Source organism: Podarcis pityusensis, assembly GCF_964106645.2.
Source record: "Podarcis pityusensis genome assembly, chromosome: 7".
Taxonomy (NCBI): Eukaryota; Metazoa; Chordata; class Lepidosauria; order Squamata; family Lacertidae; genus Podarcis; species Podarcis pityusensis.
In genome coordinates this window covers 7,908,421-7,933,453 of record NC_138031.1, presented here as the reverse complement: position 1 = coordinate 7,933,453, position 25,033 = coordinate 7,908,421, and the positions used below count along the sequence as shown (strand labels likewise).

General features: G+C 43.5%; 1 protein-coding gene across 1 annotated transcript in view; it reads right to left on the bottom strand.

The window, feature by feature from the left end:
* Positions 1 to 25,033, bottom strand: part of COL22A1 (collagen type XXII alpha 1 chain) — a 192,959-nt gene that overhangs the window by 26,090 nt on the left and 141,836 nt on the right. Inside the window, exons 32-47 of the mRNA XM_081012482.1 lie at positions 24,664 to 24,705; positions 23,465 to 23,497; positions 20,480 to 20,533; positions 19,270 to 19,323; positions 17,348 to 17,401; positions 15,380 to 15,433; positions 13,500 to 13,553; positions 12,573 to 12,677; positions 10,813 to 10,857; positions 10,628 to 10,705; positions 7,847 to 7,882; positions 5,461 to 5,514; positions 3,784 to 3,828; positions 2,913 to 2,960; positions 2,306 to 2,419; positions 1,029 to 1,082 (exon numbers count right to left, since the gene is read on the bottom strand). Coding sequence (XP_080868608.1) covers positions 1,029 to 1,082; positions 2,306 to 2,419; positions 2,913 to 2,960; positions 3,784 to 3,828; positions 5,461 to 5,514; positions 7,847 to 7,882; positions 10,628 to 10,705; positions 10,813 to 10,857; positions 12,573 to 12,677; positions 13,500 to 13,553; positions 15,380 to 15,433; positions 17,348 to 17,401; positions 19,270 to 19,323; positions 20,480 to 20,533; positions 23,465 to 23,497; positions 24,664 to 24,705 — 924 coding nt within the window. The remainder of the gene's footprint in view (positions 1 to 1,028; positions 1,083 to 2,305; positions 2,420 to 2,912; positions 2,961 to 3,783; positions 3,829 to 5,460; positions 5,515 to 7,846; positions 7,883 to 10,627; positions 10,706 to 10,812; positions 10,858 to 12,572; positions 12,678 to 13,499; positions 13,554 to 15,379; positions 15,434 to 17,347; positions 17,402 to 19,269; positions 19,324 to 20,479; positions 20,534 to 23,464; positions 23,498 to 24,663; positions 24,706 to 25,033) is intronic.

Genomic DNA, 25,033 nt, shown 5'->3' with positions numbered 1-25,033 from the left:
AAATATATTGCTCTGCTTTCCTTTGGACCACACATTAGTGAGGACAAGAGGCGGGGGTCTTCTCACCTGGGCAGCCAAGGGCATCCATACACACTGCCCAGGCTTGCACCCCAGAGAGGTCACTTTGGTGCTAATACAGCAAAAGCAACACGGGAGGCAGCAGTTACAAGTTACCGGTCTCTGCAACCACAGCAGGCACTGCGATTCTCCAGTGGTTTGACCTCACCCCCAGAGGCAGACTCCATTGTCTCTTGAGATAGACAGGTAGCAACAACAGTAGGTGGGGATGCGGGTGTGAGCAGAAATAGCCCCAAATGCATTGGGGACAGCTTACCCCATTTTGAGGTAAGCGAAGTAAGTCATGTAAAACATATTTACATGTTTCTAGATGTGTAATAGCTTCTAGAGTCTTTTTAGATGCTTGTCACTGGTTTAAATCTGGTTTAATGCTATTTTTTAATTGTATTGTTTTATCACATATATGTTTGCTGCCCTTGAGATGAAGGGCAGAATATGATTTTAATAAATTAATAAATATTGACAACTAAATAACCCCCCCCCACACACACACACTCTTAGGACCAGCAAGTCAACAGTGGGCATAAGATCAAAACATTTTCACTCAGTCCCAGCCAAGGAGTTATAGAAATGTCCAGAGGGAAAAATCAGCCACAATCTCATTTTTCTTTGCCTCGTTGGCATTTCCTTGAGTTTCTCCAAGCAAAGGTCAATAGGCTCAAAATTTCAGGACTTGCCTTTTTATGACATGTGGTCCATATTCTCAGAAATGGACTTAAAGCCATTTCAAAAGTCAGTCAGATGTTTTAATAAATGGGAGGACATTACTGTGGTTAGAACTTCAGCAATTCTGGTAGGCTGGTTTGTTTTCTCTATCTCTCTCTCTATTTTTAATTGTACCCCCTACCCCAAAGAAACCCTCTTCCCCAAGAATGGCAGAGATTTCATCCTGCTATCCTGTATCTTTCCAGCAAAAACCCTGACATCACAAAAGAGAAGACAGAACTGACCTTTGGACCTTCTACACCTGGTGGTCCGGGGTGACCTCTGGGTCCTGCCTCCCCCTGAAAACAAAGAAAGATCAGATGGACTTCCTCTCTTTGGAAGGTAGCAGAAGACCCCACATATTCTTTTTCTTCTTTTTTCCTTTTTAAATTTTATTAGTATTTTCCACCCAACAACACAAAAATATCAAAAAATAACAATACACAAAATCCAATATACAAAAAAACCAAATCCATATATTACAAGTTAATAATATAAACACTAAAAAGAAAAACAAACATTGACTTCCACCAATCCCACAACACCTCCTTTACCTCTCATTGTGTCTTCCTGTTTCCCTGTTTCCCTTATCATCTCTATCCTAGCATCTAGATATAAAACCCTCTTTCATATCCTTTCACTTCACAAGGTTATTCCAGACTCAGCCAGATTTCTGTCCTCGAACCTTGACTTTTAAGGTATTCATATAGACACTCCCATTCCTTTTTCACTTCACTTTTGGGTTTTTGTCTTATTATATCTGTCAATTTGGCTAATTCTAAATACAGTGGTACCTGTGGTTATGTACTTAATCTGTTTTGGAGGTCTGTTCTTAACCTGAAACTGTTCTTAACCTGAAGCACCACTTTAGCTAATCAGGCCTCCTGCTGCCACTGCACTGCCGGAGCACGATTTCTGTTCTAAACCCGAAGCAAAGTTCTTAACCCGAGGTACTATTTCTGGGTTAGCGGAGTCTGTAACTTGAAGTGTATGTAACCTGATGCGTATGTAATCCGAGGTACCACTGTATTCTGAAAGCTTACATAACCATTCTCCCCTAGTAGAAGACCCCACATATTCAGTGGATGGGGAAATCATATATATATATGATCCAGAGTGCCAAGTTTTCCTTCCATTTTTTAAAAAAATCAATCAGTGGCACAGTTTCAGCAGCTGCTTCTTCCCTATACCATGTCTATGTTGGAAGGTTGGTGTGAAAGTTAGCATGAATTGCATGGTTGCAATTCACTCATTACGTTTTTTGGGGGGGGGTTAAGATAGCCATCACCCCTACTCCCCAATTGGGATCAGGGGAGTTTATCCTGGGCTGACTAACCTTTGGCCCTCCAGATGTAACTGGACCGCAACCCCTATCACCATGACCATTGGCCATTCTGGCTGGGGCGGATGGGAGTCCAACAGCAACTGGGGGACCACAGTTTAGCTACTCCTGGTCTAATCTTTTCAGTGCATTGCCAGGTAACAGTGTCTAGCGTTCAGCTACCCATCTTCTCTTTCATACCGTTTTCCCAACTGGGCCTTCATGGCCAAGTGGACCTGGAAGGCCTCTGTCACCCTTGAATCCTGGCATTCCTGGAAGTCCAGGTGGTCCGGGAGGGCAGTCACTGCAAACATCCTTAAATAAGGGGGAGGAAAAAGGAGAATTAACACTTCACTGTTGTGGCAGACGGCCTCTTTCTAGCTGGTATCTAACAGCACTGGAAACTGCCTTATTACACAGAGAAAGAACATTGGTCCATGTTGCTCAGTACATTGATTGGCATCAGCTTTCCAGAATTTCATGCTGGAGTTGTGCTCTGATGTGCACAAGCATGCAAATCAGAGCAACTGATGAAGACAGAAGCTGAGATGTTTTGCCACATAAATAAAACCACTGCTTTCTTAATCACATATATTTTTTAAAAAATTGCTCCAAGTTGACCAATCAATTTAATGATGGTGACGACGGCAATGATGACTAGGGGGAAAATGAAAATCCAAAATGAAGATGTTTTTGTATCCACTTTTAAGAAACACACACACTCTAATTTTTTTGAATGGTTTGATGAGATTTTCTTTGAACACGAGATCCTGGAGCATCCCAGGAAAAAAAACAAAAAACAGCTTACCTTAACTAAGAGACTGATGTCACCAGGAGAAAGGAGAGGAGAGGCACCCTGAGGGGAGAGAAAAAGAACGCCTGTCATTTCATGCTATTGAAGAGCCATTTCAGAGAATCCGAAATCAAAGCATCCCTCGGTCATGAAAGACATTAGCCTCACAGGGCCAAGAGTTCAATTGATTATACGCATCATTTGAGGGACAACATTGCTGAATCACCTCTCACACAGGGAAAGTCGTTTCAATAGCACTGATGCAACCTAAGAAAGGATGGTATAGAAGACTAAGTCCAAGTGTCTGCTCAGTGCCTTTGATGTATTAGTATATTAACTACCGCTGAGACCACATAACACTGGTCTTGAAAGATATACATTGGCTCCCAGTACGTTTCCGAGCACAATTCAAAGTGTTGGTGCTGACCTTTAAAGCCCTAAACGGCCTCAGTCCAGTGTACCTGAAGGAGCATCTCCACCCCCATCGTTCTGCCCGGACACTGAGGTCCAGCACCGAGGGCCTTCTGGAAGGTCCCTCACTGCAAGAAGCCAAATTACAGGGAACCAGGCAGAGGGCCTTCTCAGTAGTGGCACCCGCCCTGTGGAACACCCTCCCACCAGATGTCAAAGAGAACAACAACTACCAGTCTTTTAGAAGACATCTGTAGGCAGCCCTGTTTAGGGAAGCTTTTAATGTTTGATGCATTACTGTATTTCAATATTTTGTTGGAAGCCGCCCAGAGTGGCTGGGGAAGCCCAGCCAGATGGATGGGGTATAAATAAATAATAATCATCATCATCAGGGAAGAAAAATGATTCTGGGCCCGAAATTGGTATGAAAATGTGCCAGTATTAAGAGGGAGGGCTAGAGAGGTTGGGGACATACCGGTTTTCCTGGAGGACCTCGTTCACCTGGATTTCCTGGTAGGCCCTACAGGTGAGGAACAAAAGGAGTGTGAGGTTCTTGCATTCTTATTCTGCAAAATACACGCCATGATGCTAGCTGACTACTCTAGCCACACCTCATTGGAAGATAGCCAAGTCCCATAGCAGTGGAGGATCTGGGTGGGGAGCAAGAGGCAAGACCATTGATTCTTCCCTGCTATGGGCTGTGCCTCCCCTAGTGTCCCCTCTCCTTTCTCAACAGAAAACTCACATAATGAAGCCTCACCAGGGAATACATATAAGTTTCCAGAAAGCTGCGACTCTGCTGATCGAGAGCACTGAGGAAATGAGGTATGGATGAGATATGTCCCTTGAAAATGTTCTTGACACTTTCTTGAAACAAGAAGGAGCAATTCCCAGGCAGCACAAAGCAGCCAGAGTCTCATCAGAAGCAATTTGAGAGGGGAGAAAGAAGAGGGTCATTTATCATGGGGGGCTAACAACACACCGAGCAAACATGCTTGATGAATTCAATATCTGCATATTCGGATACAAATTGTCCTGATCCAAATCTCCTGGATTCGTGCGCAGATGGGAACTGACCCGTCCACTAGCTTTTTCACACTTCTTGAACTTTCCTACAAAGTTTTCCTTTCAACCAAAATATGCATAAAATTAATGTTCTGATAGAAATACCATTTCAGGAAGGGGGGAAGCTGTGGTTTCCTCTTGCCCCCCACTTTTTCTGGTGAAATATACTCGGAGCTGAGAGTGTATTTCATGCTCTTTATTCAGCTCATAGTGGTGATGAGGAATGGAAGTTCCCCCATAATGTCTGCTTTATATATATTATTTACACAATGGGCCCCACGTGATTGGCATATTCCGGGATTCACCTGTAGGCCAATCAGGTTGTGGATTCACTTCCACCTGGAGCTGGATTGGGTGGCTCCTGTGCACCAATCAGACTGCTGCATTCTGGACCCTATTGTTCTAGGACCAATCAGACTGCTGCATTCTGAATCCTATTGTTCTAGGACCAATCAGACTGCTGCCTTTTGGATCCTATTCAACTCAGTACATAACATCTGATATGCAGGTTTCTTTTGGTTCAAAGATTACTACAGAAAGGGGGCAGGACAGATTTACAGGTGAACATTTGGAAGAGATGCAGATCAGAAACAGACCAGCTTGCCCCGTTCTTCCACTTTTTAAAAAGAAAAACAGCTTGGGGTCCACAGGGGAGGGGAAAATCTTGAGTATTTTTTAAAATCTTAACCATTTATAACCTGATCTTCACCTTCCTAAATACGTGTGTGTGTGTGTGTGTGTGTGTAGGATGGGAGTACAGAACACAAAATGAAACAACCTTTGGAATAAGTAAAGCAGCAGCAAGGGGAGGAAATGCTTAATCCTTTCCTGCCCACCACTTCTTTACTCCAACTTGTCCTGTGGATGTTTCAAGGGAGCATACTGATTATAATTAATCAGACCATTGCTTCACCCAGCTCAGTGATGTGTGCACTGATTTGGCAGCAACGATCCAGGGTTTCAGGCAGGGCGGGGGCAGCCTCTTTCAGCCAGAGATTGGATCGGGGCCCTTCTGCATGCAAATGTGATCTACCACTGAGCTACTGCCCTTCTCATAGGCATACCAAACACCGATATGTTTACTTACATCCTGACCAGATGGCCCTGGTTGACCTTGGATGCCTGGCAAACCTCGGGGACCCTAGAAAAAAGGGGGATAAAATTAATAATTCCAGATATGCTATTGTATTCTTTCCCCCCCAAAAAGTAAGACTTTTTAACAGTTTTACAAAAGAGAGCATCAAAATAATGCAAACGCACCAATAAACATTTTTTAAAAAAATATAAAGTACAGTCTCCTACACAAACACACACACTGCCACACAATTGTTTATTTCCTACATACATTTATAGGGCAAGTCACAGATTTAATTTCAGGAACAGTTATCAGAAGATAACCGATGGCCAATTTGCCCATAAATAACAGACTAACCTGCCTGTAGCCTAGTTCCACTGCTGGGGAACTGCTTGCATGACAGCACATACTATACATGGATTTGTGGCTGCAATTGTGCAGTGATTCTTTTCCCCCAGTCCTGCCCTATTATTTTAGGATCTGAAAGTGCTATTGGTTGCTTATGGCTGATGACAAACATCCCACCTATGGATGACCTGGGTATAGAAATTTTCAGGGCATTCTAGGGTGTGAGTTTGGGGAGATGGTGGCAGCCCCTAGCAGGTACCATTTTTTTCTAGGGTGACATTTGTTCTGTCTTCAGGATTTCCAGAAATATGCTGGTTGGGGAACAAAAATACTTATTTGAAAAGAGGATTTATTATTTATTGTTTTAACGAAAAGGTAAAGGACCCTTGGATGGTTAAGTCCAGTCAAAGGCGACTATGGGGTATGGCACTCATCTTGCTTTCAGGCCAAGGGAGCTGGTGTTTGTCCACAGACAGCTTTCCGGATCATGTGGCCAGAATGACTAAACCACTTCTGGGGCAACGGGACACCATGATGGAAACCAGAGCACACAGAAATGTCATTTATTTTCCCACCGCAGTGGTACCTATTTATCTACCTGCACTGGTGTGCTTTCATACTGCTGGGTTGGCAGGAGCTGGGAAAGAGCAGCAGGAGCTCACCCCTTCATGGGGATTCGAACTGCCGACCTTCTGATTAGCAAGCCCAAGAGGCTCAGTGGTTTAGACCACAGTGCCACCCGTGTCTCTTTCTTAAAAAGAGGGAATGACTACCTTACCATGTCATGTCAAATGACAATTTTTGTGTGTGTGAAGTATTCCTGGAACATAAAGTCACCTCCACCTTGGGTGCCTTGAGATTATCTCCTTCCCAAATCTGAGCCAAAAGTTATTCATTCACTGTGAAGCTGTATAAATCATATAACTGGGCTCAGAATGAGTGAGGTTGCCATTGCTTTGTTCCTGCAGGACAACTCGGACTTGTTATTGCAATTTGATCAAGCTGGCAGCTGCAAGCTAATTTCCTGATTATAATCTGCACCGTGTCCTCAAGTGACATTAGCTCTTCATCTTCAGTGTGTGCTTGACATGATATAATTCATTTTCTCTTTTCTGCTGATCTTGGAATTGGGAGGTTCGCCTAAAAAGAAGAAGCCCTGTGCAAAGACTTCTACCTGCACAAATGCCGTTTCTTCCCAGTACGTTTCCAAGCACAATTCAAAGTGTTGGTGCTGACCTTTAAAGCCCTAAACGGCCTCGGTCCAGTATATCTGAAGGAGAGTCTCCACCCCCATTGTTCTGCCCGGACACTGAGGTCCAGCTCCAAGGGCCTTCTATCAGTTCCCTCACTGTGATAAGCCAAGTTACAGGGAATCAGGCAGAGGGCCTTCTCAGTAGTGGCACCCACCCTGTGGAATGCCCTCCCACCAGATGTCAAAGAGGAAAACAACTACCAGTCTTTTAGAAGACATCTGAAGGTGGCCCTGTTTAGGGAAGCTTTTAGTGTTTAATAGACTATTGTATTTTAATATTCGGTTGGAAGCCGCCCAGAGTGGCTGGGGAAACCCAGCCAGATGGGCGGGGTATAAATAAAATAATAATAATAATAATAATAATAATAATAATAATAATAATATCCCCCCACCCCCTGAAATTGGCCCTGGAAAGCCCCCAGACTACAGGGAGAGGAGAGAGGGCACCATTATATCCACCAAACTGTAATGCTTGCACACAGAGAATGATGGCAAAAAGCATGACAATGAATTCCACCAATAGAAGTTCAGAGTTGGAAGCGATCCTGGATGTTATCTCATCCAACGGCCTGCTCAATGCAGGGAGATTGTGGACTCTCCTTCCTTGGAGGTTTTCAAGCAGAGGTAGGATAGCCATCTGTCATGGATGCTTTAGCTGAGATTCCTACATTGCAGGGGGTTGGACTAGATAGCCCTCAGGGTCCCTTCCAACTCTACAGTTCTGTGATTCTATGACACCACCTTCTTTCCTTGCTATCAACACCACACCCTGTGCATACTTAGAAAGACATACTGTACCGATGGGCCTTTATCTCCAGGTGGTCCTGAGGGGCCCTGAAAAAAACACAAGAAAGAAAGAAAGGCATTGTGAGTTTTGATCACATTAGTTGTCATTCAAATAAAGGGAGCTATTTGCCCCCCCCCTCACACTCCCAGTCCCTCAGAAAATTAGTCACAGGAGGACTGATCTTAACCAAGCTCAGCGTACTCAACGTATATGAATTCTGACTCTTTTATTCTGTAAAAGTGCATTTTATTCTGTTAATCTTTAATCTTGCACTTGTTTATGTTTGCTTGTTTTGTTGCAAATCATCCTGAGGTTCTGAATGCACTGAAGGTATAGGATAAAAATGAGCATAACATATATATATATATATATATATATATATATATATATATATATATATAAAAACATAATTAATTTGATTAACTTGAACATATTAACCATCCAGATTTTCCTACACTACAGCAGATGGTGTTCCCTTTTAAGCTCACACCTGCAAACACATAATCAGATTACCTCCTGATATAGTTCCTCGAGTCTTTTAAAAGAACAAATTGAGGTTTGAAAACAAAAGCTGCCACTATAATTTCCTTTTATTTTTATCATATCCTTATGTTAAGAAAACCCGTTTTACTTAATCCCTCCCAGTGGAGACAGTGCAATGTAGCAGATTGGGTTAAGACCTTGAAGGCCAGGGTTTAAATCTCCACTCAGTCCTGAAACTGATTGAGTGACCTTTGGACCAGCTGCAAACTCTCAGCCGAATCCACTTTGCAGGGATGTTGTAATGGCAAAATAGAGATGGGGAGAACCAATCTTCTGGGATGCCAACAGCTGCCCGGCAATGCTAGGTGCTGCTGCCAGCTCTGCACCCACTGCCGATGCAGAGGCAGACTTTGGGCTCTCTAATGTCAGCGGTGCTCTGTGCGACAGTCAAATTTAGTGCCTCTCAGCTCTCCTGCTCCATTCTGTAGCATTGTTGTGGTTCCCTCTGTGGGATGTGAAACACATAGCAGTCCAGTACAACATTCCTGGAATGGACATGCTAGGGCAGTGTGGCATTTGCCCTCCTAGGTGTTAGTTTCTGTTTGTGCCACTAGTGAAGTGCTTTTGAGTCACAAGACTCTGTTTACATTCCAGAGATTCCAGGCTGTTGGAAGTCTCACAGGAAACAGGAGATGGATGTAATGTGTACTGGTTTCCTGTTCCTTTGTGTTTCAGGTTGCTCTCTGCTTTCACAGAAAGAGCATGTATATTTCTTTTCTGTCTGCGTAGTTAGTAATAAAACACTCTTAGCAATGTAGCTCATAAATCTCGTCACTTCTGCTGCTTTGAAACTCTGCGTAATGGGGAAATGTGCTTGGAAGCTTATCAAAGACTCAGGTGGTTAATCACGTCAGAGGGCGATTCCAGAGGAGTCGCTTGGTTGAACGCAAGTTCCGACACTAGGTGTGTGACATCATACTGGGTTCATAGGGAAAGGGTTAACTAATTGTAAAATGGCTAACCAATGGGAACCCAAGGGGTAGAGTTAACTGTGTATAAGGTTTAAGCACAGAGGTGTGCTTTTTAGGGAGAGAGTTGGAGTTAGGGTGGTTGAGAAGACAGTCTGGAGTTAGGAGAGACAGATAAGATAAGTCTGTGGGTTGGGCTAGTCTGGTGTGAGAGAGTGAGATAATTTGTTAAGAGGAGTCAGTCAAACAGTTGAGATAATCAGTCAGAAGGTATTAGGAAGGTATAGGCTGGTAAAGAAACCAAAGATACTGACAGGAATATTATCAGAGAAACCATAAACTTGTTAATATCTGTAAAATAAACTTGTTTTGGGTTTTTTTGGTTCACTTTTAACAACTGTCTGGACTCAGTGTTTTACCAGAGAGTAACTGGTTGGTGGCAGCGGGGAAGTGAGCCCAGTGGTGGCACGGGATCAATAGATCATTAAACATCTGGGGACCCTGTGTGATCGCCACAGGCAGGCATAGGCAAACTCGGCCCTCCAGATGTTTTGGAACTACAACTCCCATGATCCCTAGCTAACAGGACCAGTGGTCAGTGATGATGGAAATTGTAGTCCCAAAAAATCTGGAGGGCTGAGTTTGCCTATGCCTGTGCTAGGGGGTGCTTTGTACCAGCTAGGAGAAAACTTCCTGTTTCCTCCTGAGCTGGAACAAAACTTCCTCTGCATGTGACTAGATGTGGGTGTGGCCTAATCTGGGTAGAGGAGCACACCTCCTTCTTTTGCTCTCTCTTCTCCATTTTGTTTTTCTACTTGTTAGCAGAAGTGACTGTCGGCAGTCACTTGGGACTAACTCCCTTATGGGATAGTTCCACATTTATATATATACTTTTGTAACCTAAGTCTGCCTTCAGGGATCCAACTGTGAACTGAATAAATGTGAGTAAATTACTTTTATATAGACTTTAATAAGATTGCTGTTTCTATTCTTTTTAAGAGGGACAAGAAGGAATCTTACCAGGAATCTTATATGGAAAGGCTCCGACGAGCCTGCAACAATCAAACCGCTGTGCGTTTAAAGGGGAATGTTTAAACTCTGCTAAGATATAGAACTTGCTAACACAAGTTAGGAAGAATATCAAACAATATATCCTCTCCTGCCTCCCTGAAAATTCCCATACCCTCTGCAGTGCAGTGCCCAGTCCTGCCACTCTGGCTGCAACACCTTAAAACCACTTCTGGCAGGTGTCTCAGATCATACAAGTCCTACAGCCCAAAGAGCCATTGACAAATGCTTGTGTTGCATCATAGGCCAGAGGGTAGCATGCTTGGTACTTACTGGTGGTCCAGAAAGTCCGATGCCTGGTGCCCCCCTGTCTCCTGGCTGACCTGGAACTCCAGGAGCCCCTCGATCTCCCTATGAGAGAGAAAATATAAGAGTTAGGTCTCAAGAATGTCCATTTGGGAAGATATAACACTATTGTATTGATCAAATGCAACAGAATGACAAGATAAAGTACCCACCTTCTGCCCAAAGGGTCCAGGTAAACCCGGTGGTCCTCTTTCTCCCTAGAAATAGATGGAACTATAAAGTAAATGTCACCAACTGAGAAAGATGGAAATGTCTAAGAAACCAGTTCCTGCTCTTCAGAAAAGGGAAATGGCGCCTACAACCATCACATTGTTCTTCTTAGAGATAGCAAAACTCAGTTATGTTCCCTGGTGATTATATAATGATGATTATCATAATTATTCTGCACCCAGAACCCAAAGTGTGTGGGGGGAACTATTTAAACTGGATGCAGAAGTACATTCCAACAGCAGACTACGATTGCCCTAAAATGTTATTACTCAAGTGTGTGAGGATCACAAGATTAATATGTGAGCAAAAAATTTAAAAGAACTAGCGGGTGAAAAAGATGGAGAATTAGTGTCAAAAAAAAGCCTGCTATTGCTTAGGGGAAGCAATTCAGAATATCAGGTGTGCTGGTATATTATAAAAGAAACAGAATTTTCAGGTGTGGAGGTCTTCACCCAGGAAACTGTTTTAGCTCTGTCACTTGCAGGTAGCTGCAAATTAAGACACAAAATTGCTTCACAAAGACTATATACTGGACTTTCCAACCTGGTACTCCAGATGTTTCCAATTGCAGTTCCCATCAGACCCAGACAGGATGACCAATGGTCAGGGATGATGGGAGATCAAGAGGCCCCAAGTTGGAGAAGGTTGCAATATACGTAAAAGGGGCCATTTTGCTCAATCACTGTTTGGAACCAAGCAGGACTTGCTAATGAACTCTTTTCTGTCATGCCACTTGACTTTATTTGTTATTTTGAGGACATAACAGGCAATGGCCTGTAAAAGCCATGAATTATTCAAGTGCACATTACTGCACCAAGGAAGGAATTGCCTGACCTCTTTGGGAAAGGAGGCAGAAAGTTTGTTGAGTTGCACATCTAAGGTTTCTGGTCCCTCAACTGCTCAAGGTTCCTTTTAGCAATTGTGAACATGTAGCCTTTCTCTGCTTCCTTTGATTATCCTACTATAAAGGTCCACAGTTCTGAAGTTAGAGACAATAAATCCTCTCCTTCCAAATTTTAGACTGGTTTTTAAAGGCTGCAATCCTATGCACACATACTATGCCCCATTGAATGCAGTTGATCTCACTGCTGAGTCAGCAACCATAGGATTCCATCAGGAATTACCTTATTTTGCATAAAGTACTTAGTTGGCAATCTTAGTTGGCCATTTCCCCAAATTTAAGTTTGGACCTCTGCTAAACTGCAGTTCATGCAGCTGATTTCTGCTTTCCTTATGGGATCACACACACCAAAGAAAAAGAAAATGTTAGACTACAGCTCATACCATTCCTGAACAACCGGAATGGGGCTGAGGGGAATTGCTTCACACCCACAGGCTTCCCAGCCCCCTACCTCAGAGGTTAGCAGTGTACAAGCATATATGTGCATTGATTAAATCACTGTGCAAACAGGAATGTTGATGCCATTGCACAATATTTGTCAGCAATGTTTATTTTTTGTACTGTTTCATAAAGTGCTTTCGAAAAGAAAGATGCGAACTGAAAATTGCAGAAAACTATACGTGTATCTATTTCCAAATTGATTTTTGAAAATTTCCTGGTTCATCCTAAAGGCAAGGCATAGAATACTAAGCAGAACAGGATTATGATCGACAGAACAAAAAGAAATGGAGCAAGAGACATTCACTCAGTCCTAAATTGTTAACTACTTGGTTGTGCATGTAGTTTACAAGTGAGACTTACTCTATCGCCATCTCGACCCTTGCCAGGTAATCCAGGTTCTCCAACACCTCCTGGCTCACCTGTAGGCCCAGGTGCTCCTGGCTTCCCTTCTTTTCCAGGATCTCCCTGCAAAAGATATGATTATGGGATAAAGGTAAAGGTAAAGGTACCCCTGCCCATACGGGCCAGTCGTGTCCGACTCTAGGGTTGTGCGCCCATCTCACTTAAGAGGCCGGGGGCCAGCGCTGTCTGGAGACACTTCTGGGTCACGTGGCCAGTGTGACGAAGCTGCTCTGGCGAGCCAGCACCAGCGCAGCACACGGAAACGCCGTTTACCTTCCCGCTATAAAGCGGTACCTATTTATCTACTTGCACTTAGGGGTGCTTTCGAACTGCTAGGTGGGCAGGAGCTGGGACTGAAAGACGGGAGCTCACCCCGCCGCGGGGATTCGAACTGCCGACCATGCGATCGGCAAGTCCTAGGCACTGAAGTTTTACCCACAGCGCCACCCGCATCCCATGATTATGGGATAACCAGCCTCCTATAACCAACATGCTTAAGTATACATGAAGGGGTTAAAATCATAGAGTACGCTGTCCTGCCAGGCTTAGCTCACCTTGGCGAGGGACTGGGTAATCAAGCCTTTGTTCTGCTTTCAGTCTACCTGAGAAGCTCAGCATGTAAAGAAATCTCAGCTGGTTGCTCCAAGCTCAAACCGCACAGCTTTCACAAGCCTTTCTTGAGTTCCTTTACCAATAATATAGGAACTTTTACCACTTTGGAATGAAACTAAGTTTTATTGTCTGTGCAGCATTTCCTGAATGCTGTATGGAATAACACATGAATCTGACATTTGAAGAATTTGTAAGTAAACCAAACATTTGGTCTTTTTCTATGCAAGAGAAAGAGAAACACTTTGGACGGGCATATTTTCAAGAAAGCAGTACCTTTTCTCCTTTGGGGCCTTCATTTCCAGGTCGGCCAGGATCTCCGGGTACACCCTGTAGAGAAAAATAACATGAACCAGTTAGCCTTCTGTGGCAGGAAGATATATGGGAAATCACTGAGAGAATTCATGTCCTATGATATTGCTTTAACTATATCTCATTTCTTGCATTTTTTCTCATTTTAAATTTGGTTCTCCACATGTCTACCCAAGTTAGATTTTTTTTAAAAGTCCTTATAAAATTCATTACCGTTTTAATATGAATTTCTCCTAATACACATCTTTCTGCAAAGCAATTACCCCTAATATACCACATATTGTATGCTATCTTCAGTAATATATAGGGAAGTTTTTAATGTTTGATGTCTTACTTTGTTTTAATTTGTTGGAAGCTGCCCAGTCAGATAGGAGGCATATAAATATATTTTATTTTATTTTTATATTTTCAACATTTTTACTGAGTATGCACATTCTTATACACATTACTTGGCTGGAGTATTGCAAAATCTGAAGAAGTGCAGATTTTGTGTTTTTTTTATAAATAATTTTTATTAACCGACCAATCAAATCACATCACATCACATCACATAAATTCCGAATTACAAAGCCGAATTTTAAATTTTGTTGAGGGGACCCATATTTCAAGATCTGAAGGGGGATTCTGATCATCTTCTTGCTACTGCGTTAATGTCCGAATCAGTCCAAACAAAGTTCATAATTCTATCTAGTCTTATCTTGCTGTTTCCGCATCTCATCTTGTTCGTATATTTTCTCTTTCTTCTTTATGATCTCTTCTGATAATCTCCTTAAGCCGATAAACACCAATAATAATCCTGTGTGAATTTTCCGCTCATCCAATCCTCAAATCGAGATGGTTTCCATATATCCTCGCATTCATAGATAACATCGCTCTTTCCATCATTAATCACAGAACTGTCGTTCTTAAGTCCCTCTGAGAATTTTCACGCACAATATAAAAATAGCTCTATTTCTCCTCCCAGACTTAAGTCCTCCAACAGAACTTCCCAATATGGCGACGGTATTTTTAACTGCATCATTCCAAAGCCCTTATATATTCCACGCTCTTCTTAAAACATGCTTTGGTTAGAAAGTTTATCTCCACACAGACATAAATCCACAGCTTAAGTCCTTCAAACGACATTTCTGACTTGTGAGGGGGGGTGATTCCTGTTTAATCACATAGAGGAAAGAAAGGAAAGTTTTTTTCCCCTCCCCCATCCAGTCCTTTTGCCATACCGAGTCTTGGTGTGTCTTCATCTGGTTAATTCTTGTTCTTCCGACTCGTCTCGTTTATCAGAGATCTCTTCTGTTAGCAGTCTTTACTCCCCCTCCTTCCTTGAAATATGTGCATTCGCTTCATCCTAATCGTTTCTTTTGAAGTTCTTGCAGCTAGAGGCGCGGATCAGAGGCAGCGTCCAGGAGCGCCGATATCCACAGAAGGGCATTCTGCCTAGTGCCCCCATCCCCTCAAATTCGGGGGTGGTATAGGGCACAGCAGGCAAGGGCAGCCCCCCCCCCCCACAATCCTGGAGGGGTAGGGAGGCTATTACTCCCATCACAGCCTCCAAATTACCTCGTGTGGGTCGGAGAGATGTTATTGTCAGCCATCTTCTGATGCGCCTCTAGTGACCCCCCCCAAGAAGTGCAGATTTTGAAGGATGGCTGTGTTTCGGTTCACACATTATTTCCTCCATGACCCCTGGGGTCCCTTCCAACTTCTATGTTTCTATGAAGTGCAAATGAGGGAGATTCACCTTTAAATGCCACCTGAACTGAATCTTCCCCTCATTCCTAGTCACGATCCAAATCCCCTTGCTATTCAGGATATACCCAGAGCTGATGGTTATGCATAATACATACCACATTTCCAGGCAAGCCTCGTGGCCCTGGGGGGCCTGCAGGTCCAGGAGCACCCTTTTGAAATAAGAAAAAAAAATATTTATAATCCAAATTTGGTATAAAATGAGTCCAATTGCCAGGTTCAATGTAAAGTGCACTTGCTATTTGAAATGAATTTTCTACAGATAGAAAATGCATTGAAAACACACTGAAAATGTAGACTGGGATAAATTTTGATTTTCAAATAAAAAATGTTCATCTTAAATGAGGGAGAACCTTTCAGATCAGCTCTAGTCTGGGGTTGGAAAAAGTGGGACATGGAGAGAAAGCATTTGCCATTACAGTCGTAGCTTGGTTCTCAAACACCTTGGTACTCAGACATTTTGGCTCAGGAACGCCGCAAACCCAGAAGTTAGCGTTCCGGTTTGTGAATGTTTTCTGGAAGCCCAATGTCAAGCATGGTTTCCGCAGCTTCCAATTGAGTGCCGGAAGCTCCTGCAGCCAATCGCAATCCGCGCCTTGGTTTCTGAACCGTTTCAGGAGTCGAACGGACTCCTGGAATGGATTATGTTCCACAACCAAGGTACGACTGTATAGAAAGAAACAATTTGAAGAAACAATGGCATACAAGTTCAAAACATTATAGCCACCAGTCACTTCCAAAGTGACTGCTATTTACTAAAAATAATCACATTTCTATTTAGCCCCCCACCCCAGCAAATGTCAAACAATTTACCTTAAAACACAACTGCAAAGGGAACAGTGTTAAAACAATGGCCAGAGAAACATTCAACCAAATGACTTTCTGAACAGGCATGCTTTAACAACAACAAAGACCATAGTGTCAGGCCCTGCTGCATCTCACCAGGCAAAGCATTCCATGGGATAGGGGCCACCACATAGGAGGCTTTGCTTCAAGCAGTATTCTGGCACACTTCATTAAGGATGAGGAAGGCTTTAGACATTGAATGGAGCATGAAGAAAGGAATATATGGAAGAAGGAAGTCCTTAAGGTACCCAGGTCCCAAGCCATTTAGATATCATGCGCAACGGCACACTGCTTCAGCTCTGCAGAAAATCGACTTGATGGGATTTCAACATGTCCAAATGATATGAATTGGCCCAACGTCTAATCCAGCATACACTTCCCTGGGGTAAACTCTCTTGAAATGAATGGGAGCTGGACCCAGATGCTGCTTATTTTAGTAGGGATTTGAGCAGGACGTCCCCACTAGACTGGGCCCAGCAACTTTTCTGCGGGGGAAAACACTTGAACTGCCAGAGAACTGAATTTCATTTGAGTGGGGCTACCTTTGAAGGTGACCCAGAAACTGCAATTAATCCAAAATGCGGCAGCTAGACTGGTGACTGGGAGTGGCCGCCGGGACCCCATAACACCGGTCCCGAGAGATCTGCATTGGCTCCCAGTACGTTTCCGAGCACAATTCAAAGTGTTGGTGCTGACCTTTAAAGCCCTAAACGGCCTTGGTCCTGTATACCTGAAGGAGCGTCTCCACCCCCATCGTTCAGCCCGGACACGGAGATCCGGAAGTGAGGTTACAGTGATCCGAAGTGAGGTTACAGTGAACCAGACAGAGGGCCTTCTTGGTAGTAGCACCCACCCTGTGGAACACCCTGCCTTCAGATGTGAAGGAAATAAGCAGCTATCTTATCTTTAAAAGACATCTGACAGCAGCCCTGTTTAGGGAAATTTTTAATATTTAATGTTGTATTGTTTTAACACTCGATTGGGAGCCGCCCAGAGTGGCTGGGAGGGGTATAAATAAAATAATAATAATAATAATAATAATAATAATAATAATAATAATAGAATTTGGAGCAAGGGGACTCCTACTGTTTGAATGACTCAACACCTCCTCTCCCCCAGCAGAGTGTCTCAAGGGAAGTTGCTCGTATGTAACAGATGAATTTCTAACGCTCTTCTGACTATCTAGGAAAAAGAGTTTCTAAAGCAGATCAAATACTTACAATCTCTCCTGGTGCTCCAGGGCCCCCTGGTGCCCCTTCTTGCCCCTTCATACCCTACAGATACAAGAAAACAAAGGTTCAGTCTGATGGGAGAAGGGACCAAGTTGCTGGATGTTCGGAGAGCCAGGCAAAACAAAAGCAGCCAGCTCAGAAAACAGGTGCTAAGACAGCTGCTAAACCTGCTCCCCTAACAAAGGACATAGTTTCCATTTCCATTCACGGAAAAGATAATAAACCCTGATCATCTAACTGAGTTGCACAAGGCAGCTGATTAAGGCCTCATCATTGGAGCCCGAGTAATAAGGTCCCCCTCTATGCATGCCAGATTCAACAAGGAGCTTTTACCAACTGTCAATAATAGAATTGGCTCACCCAATTCCGTGTCAACTGTGTCTCACTTCTTCCTCTCTCCTTGAATGGGGAAGCTCGCCATATCGAAACAAGATAGCTGATTTAAATTCAGCTGCAAGCCAATTGCAAGTGACCGATAACTACCTTGTGGGCTGCAGGTGTGGTGAGGGTTGAAAACAAGTTTCAATATGTGCTACTGAGAGTGTAAATGAGCTGGAAACGCTACCAAACTTTGAGAATGTATTGGAATTTTTCAGGCCCAAGAAGAAGCACCACAAGATTCAAAGTACTGTACTGTCTTAGACATAGCCCTACAATCTGCTAAAGAGAGATTCCAGCAGCTACAACAAGATACAGTAATTCCCCCATTTGGCTTTCAGTGTAATATATACGGTATCAACCCAAAAATCTACTGAAGACATGCTTAAGGCTGCAAGAATTTGAAAAAATCATTGGCGCACAATGGAAACAAAGATATTGATGGTGAAGATCTGGGCTGTGAACATACAGCAAAAGCATAAAGACTTACAAAATGTGTGTTGCCACAAGGAGTAAAGGTGAAGGGACCCCTGACCGTTAGGTCCAGTTGTGGCCAACTCTGGGGTTGCGGCGCTGATCTCGCTTTATTGGCCGAGGGAGCTGGCGTACAGCTTCCGAGTCATGTGGCCAGCATGACTAAGCCGCTTCTGGCGAACCAGAACAGCGCACGGAAACACCGTTTACCTTCCCGCCAGAGCGGTACCTATTTATCTACTTGCACTTTGACGTGCTTTCAAACTGCTAGGTTGGCAGGAGCAGGGACCGAGCAACGGGAGCTCACCCCGTCGTGGGGATTCAAACCACCGACCTTCTGATCGGCAAGTCCTAGGCTCTGTGGTTTAACCCACAGCGCCACCCGTGTCCCTGCCACAAGGAGTACTTCTCTTCATACTAGAACAAAAACTCCCGGATAATGTAGCTAATGTTTTTTATTGCTCTAAGGATGTTCCCCACACTTTCAGTGTCAGTGGCAACAGGTGAACACAGTTTCTCAATGCTCAAACTTATAACAACTTACATAAGCTCAACCATCCTGCAAAAGAGACAGCTTGGCAACTGTATCAACTGATTATGCCCAAGCCTCAGCACTTGACCTGAAGGAATTGGGGGTAATTGCGAAGGAAATGGCATGCAAAGTGAGATTTTGATGTGCCTGAAATGAAAACTTTCAAGAGGTTTAAGTTTTAACATCAAAATTCACAAGGTTATTCAAGATGATTTGTGTGCTAAAACGTTTTCTGCTGTAGTTGAGAAAGGTTATCAAAGATAGCCGTGTTACTTATCCCTGCATTTTCTTAACAGTTTCAAGTGTGGTGCTTTTTCTTTTTAATATAGAAGACACCTGTTTTTGAATATTGAAATTAGCAATAAAAAAAATAAATGGGGGTGGGCACAACCTTGCCGAGAGTGCAAAATAGCCTGGAACCGGCACTGCTCTAACCAAAAAAAAAAAATCAAAAGAAGCAGAATTACGACTTTCACACATGAGCTGCTTTGCTACTTATTAATGAGATCCAGCTTTTCTGGCTTACCGGTGGCCCTGCAGGTCCCTGAAGTCCCACTTTACCAGGAATGCCACGTTCTCCCTGTTGGAAGGAAAGGAGAAAAGTAAAAAACCATAAATGTTCCTCATTATATATGTGATTTTTCTCAAGGGAAATTAAGTATCATGTTAGGCCCATAGAAACCACACAGAGATCAAGCAGTAGCCTCCTCTTTTTTAAATGCCACAAATCAAGTTAGAAAAAACGTAAAGGCCTCATTCTTCCTAATTGCATTTAAAACCTCAGTAATTCATTAGGATTCTAACATATTGAGTTGCACACAGGGATGGACTGAGCAGCCTAATTTTGTCCTGGCGCTCGGTTGTAGGTCTGCCCAAAAAGTCCACGTTGAAATTGCAAACAGTTTGCATGCATTTTTGTAAACACAAAAGCCCATTTTTATGTAAAATATGCACAAGGTTTTTCAGTGCATTCATCTGCAAAATATGCACCATGAACACAGATTTTAAGTAAGATACATATTTTTGTGCACAGAGAAACTTCATTGCAGAATCCAGAAAAGTGCATAATATGTCTGGGACGTGTTCCCATCTGTGCGAACATTCAGGAGTGTTTTGGAAGTTTGCTTCAAAAAAAAAGCAAAGCAAACTGATGCCTCCTCCATCCATAGCGTGAATTAATCAATCATTTCTTAGCTGGGACTGGGAAGAAAAACATAGGGGGGAAAGGAGGTAATAGAGGCTAGTTATCAAGGAACAATGAGAGCAAAGGGGCAGGAAATTATTATTATTATTATTATTATTATTATTATTATTATTAATGATAATAATAATAATAAATGGGAGATGAAAAACCTGCCTGTGAAGCTGTCCCTTTCTCCCAGCTACCTGATGTTGTATACAAACCTCATGAAGACTAGAAACTTCATATACAAATTTAAAGTTGATGCAATAAGCAATGTGCACCTGCACACATTTTGCAGCTTTTAGTAGACATACAGATACACAGCTCCCATAATCACAGGAATAATGTCAAATCGACAACTTGCATAATGAGTCAGAAGGAGCAAGGGAGAGGCCTACAAAAGTCAAATCCTATCAGTTCTTCTGTTCAGGAGACTCCCGGGTTTTCCCTCCGCTGAACAAACATTTGTAGCATGCCCCACAACAGAAATCGCTCTCTTCACCCTTTTGACGTACTTATAGCAAGCAAAGCGAGAAGATTACAATGTGCTTACGGGTTCACCTCTTTCTCCACGGTCACCTTTTTCACCTGGTAGCCCTTGTTCTCCCTGGGAACAAAAAGTATGAGTGAGTTTGTGAGGCCCACACATAGAGAGCAGTGGTTGCATATCCCTTTCTGCACAATGGTCAACCTTCCATGTGCAGCACAGCGATGAAACTTCTGTGTGGCAAGTGCTCATGAAAATCTATCTTAGTGCATTTATTTTCTCCCAATATGCATCTTTCATTTTGCAAAGCAATTACACGGTAAAGGTAAAGGGACCCCTGACCATTAAGTCCAGTCGCGGACGACTCTAGGGTTGCACGCTCATCTCACTTTCAAGCCGAGGGAGCCGGCGTTTGTCCGCAGACACCTTCCGGGACATGTGGCCAGCATGACTAAGCCACTTTTGGCGAAACCAGAACAGTGCATGGAAATGCCATTTACCTTCCCGCTGCAGAAATACCTATTTATCTACTTGCACTTTGACATGCTTTCTAACTGCTAGGTTGGCAGGAGCAGGGACTGAGCAACGGGAGCTTACCCCGTCGCAGGGATTCGAACCACTGACTTTCTGATCGGCAAGCCCTAGGCTCTGTGGTTTAGACCACATTGCCACCCGTGTCCAATTGCACTGTAATGCAGTATAATTTTATGTTATTTGTTTATTTCTGCTTCTTTTCCATGCAACCTTTAACATAATATATGCATTCTTGGACACGGTACTTGGCTGGAGGACTAAATTGCAAAATTCAGATAAGTTTGAATTTTGAGCGATGGTTTTGGTTCTTGTATTGTTTCAGAACTGCAAGTTAGGCAAGTTTCTATTTAAATGTCAATTGAACTGAATCTTTCTCCCATCACTAGCCACAGCTCAGTGGTAATCACATCTCTGCTTTGAATTCAGAAGGTCCCCGGTTCCATCCCTGGTATCTATAGGCGGGGAAGGGAATGTCTGCAGCCTGAAAATCTGGAGGACCAATGGTCTGACTCAGAACAGGGCAGTTCTCTATATTCCTATGCTGATTAATAGGACTGAATCCTAAGGCAGATATGAGCATTAGATTTGAAGAGAGCATCAGTTCTGCATGAAGACTCTCTGCTGCCTCCTAGTGGATGAAAGAAAGATGACAGTGCAGTACAAGCGACCATGATAATGAACTTCTCTCTTCAGTTTACTGATTCAAATTGCTCATTTGGGAAAATATTAATAAAGTCATTTCAAGCTTGCAACCCCATCTTAAACAACCAAATTGCTCCAAGTGCAACACTGAGGGTTAATTAAATTAAAGGGAAGGATATTATTTAATAACTGCAAATGCAGGCCACTGTCGCCATGGAAACACAGGCTGCCAATTAATCTCCGGAAGCTTGTTTGATATTTTCTCCTTTTAGTTGTTTGATTGCACAGTTTGATCTGTGTTTTCAGGTGGGTTGAAAAGAGCTGCGGAAAAGACACAGCTTCAGTTTGCTAAAAAAGAAACAAAGACCCAAACACCGGAAATAAGCAGGCTTGCCAAGTGCAGTACGAAGCCAAACCTTCCGGCCATACACTGCATAGAAACCTTTGCGAACCTGGTTCCCTCCGGCTGTTTGAGTGCAACAACAGAAGTATAGTGTCCAGATCAAGGGAAGTAATAGTATCACTCTATTCTGCAATGGGGGACGCGGGTGGCGCTGTGGGTTAAACCACAGAGCCTAGGACTTGCTGATCAGAAGGTCGGCGGTTCGAATCCTCGCTACGGGGTGAGCTCCTGTTGCTTGGTCCCTGCTCCTGCCAACCTAGCAGTTCGAAAGCATGTCAAAGTGCAAATAGATAAATAGGTACCGCTCCGGCAGGAAGGTAAACAGCGTTTCCGTGCACTGCTCTTGTTTGCCAGAAGCGGCTTAGTCATGCTGGCCACATGACCTAGAAGCTGTACGCCGGCTCCCTCGGCCAATAAAGCGAGATGAGCACCGCAACCCCAGAGTCGGCCATGACTGGACCTAATGGTCAGGGGCCCCTTTATCTTTATTCTGCAATGGTCAGACCACACATATAATTTTGGGTGCCACAATTTAAGAAGGATGTTGACAAGCTAGAATGTGTGCAGAGGAGGGCGATCAAGATGATCAAAGGTCATCAAGGGTGGGGGTGGTAGCGAGGGATCTGGCCTGTGTGGGAGGGATGGCCTGGTAAGGTAAAGGTAAAGGACCCCTGGATGGTTAAGTCCCGTCAAAGGCGACAATGTAGTGGCAGCGCTCATCTCGCATCAGGCCGAGAGAACCACCATTTGTCCACAGACAGCTTTCTGGGTCATGTGGCTAGCATGACTAAACCACTTCTGGTACAACGGAACACCGTGACGGAAACCGGAGTGCACGGAAACACCATTTACCTTCCCGCCACAGAGGTACCTATTTATCTACTTGCACTGGCTTGCTTTCAAAATGCTAGATTGGCAGGAGCTGGGACAGAGCAACAGGAGCTCACTCCGTCGCGGGTTTTCAAACTGCCGACCTTCCGATTGGCAGCCCCAAGAGGCTCCGTGGTTTAGACCACAGCGCAACCCACATTCTGGATCATGGCCTGGATCAAGTCCTGAGGGTGGACAAAGAACTCCACAGAGCCATATTTGCATACCCTGGCCTGAGATTCTTCACCCTTGTTTTAAATCCCGCCATCCTTGTTGCAGTCTCAGCAAAGATCTTCAGCTGCTAACTGCACTGAAAAAGGAAGCTCCGACTAACACCAACTGCAGGTTCTTTTCAGGGGGAAATGCTAGCTGTGTCAGTGCAATTTCTGCCAGGACTGTGGCAGGGATGGAAAGAGTTAAACCCCCTCCTTTCCTGCTGCAATCCTTGTCCCAACTACCCACCCACCCACCCTTCAGCAGATGCTATTTGCAAGTGGTATTAAACCACATGTTTGATGTTTTGTTTAGCAGCCTCTCCTTAACGGCACAATGGCTTTAATTTTTCAGAGCGACAAGGTAGAAGAATCAGGCGTGACACTTACAGGGCGACTGGGATGTGGAGTAAACAGGGAAGTCTAGAAAGAGAACAAAGAAAACAAAATGAGATTTCTGTACAAAGAGGAAAAAAACATATGTAACAATGCTTACATTTTGATGGTAACAAATGGATAATGATTCGTGATCTCTTCTAACTTTGGAAATCATTCTACAGTTCAAGAAAATAGCACAAAGTAAGGATTTTGTGCATCAGTGTGCACCTTTGTTATTACAGTGGTACCTCGGGTTAAGAACTTAACTCATTCCGGAGGTCCGTTCTTAACCTGATACTGTTCTTAACCTGAAACATTACTTTAGCTAATGTGGCCTCCCGCTGCTGCCGCGCCACCACTGCACAATTTCTGTTCTCATCCTGAAGCAAAGTTCTCAAGCTGAGGTACTAATTCTGGGTTAGCGGAGTTCGTTACCTGAAGCGTCTGTAACCTGAGGTACCACTGTACTATTATTTAAAATGCTGTAATCATTAAAACTATCAAAGTGGATTACAATAATTCATATATACAGTGGTACCTTGGTTTAAGAACAGCCCAGTTTACGAACGATTCAGTTTACGAACGATTTGGTTTACGAACTCCGCAAAACCGGAAGTAGTGTCCCGGTTTGCGAACTTTACCTCGGTCTAAAAACAGAATCTGAATGGTGGAAGGGCACCAGAGGCAGGAAGCCTCATTAGGGAAAACTCACCTTGGCTTAAGAACGGTTTCAGTTTAAGAATGGACTTCCGGAACGGATTAAGTTCGTACCACTATATAATAAAAACACATACATTTTTAAAATCGCAGAGTACCAACTAATCACCATGGAAATATATATTCTAAATTGCCTGCATATACCTGGTGGAATAGAAAAAATTCAGCAAGCATTTAAAGGTTGAAATCAAAGGTGTCTGCTGGCAGAATATTCTACTTCGGAAGCTTTGTTCCTTTTTGATGTCAAATGCGCCTCGCCAACTCGGAGGACAACCATCGACAACTCCTGCAGTTATCTCAGTGATCGAGCTGAGATAATAAGCACTTAGGCAGTCCCTCAGCTTCCAGAGACTGCAGCACAAAAAAACACCGCATGTCTCTTACAAGGTAGCAGTCCCTCTCCAAACTGCCAAAAATGGTATTAGACTAATGCCTTTTACAGCCCACTTCATTGCCATTGCTGGGCTCTTAAAAAATAAATAAATGCTACTTACTGTCCCTGGTAAGCCTGGGGGACCAACAGGACCGACATCTCCCTAGAAAAGAAAGCAGAGGTTTAGGGTGTAAAAGTAGGAAACTGACACACAGCTCAAAATCCATTCCTGTGGATAAATGTGTGTATGTTTATTCAAAGCCTGCCAAGGAGTCCAATTCATTTTGTTGTCTTTTTAAGCAATTTGTGAAAAGTTCCCATTCTTCTTTAAAGTCTCAGTTGTCCTTATCTCGCAGTTTGTATGCCAATTGAGCCAATTCTGCATAGCTCATTAGTTTCTCTTGCCACTGTTCCTTTGTCGGGGTTTCCTCATTCTTCCATCCTTGTGCTATCAAGACTCTTGCCGCTGTTGTAGCATACATAAATAAATT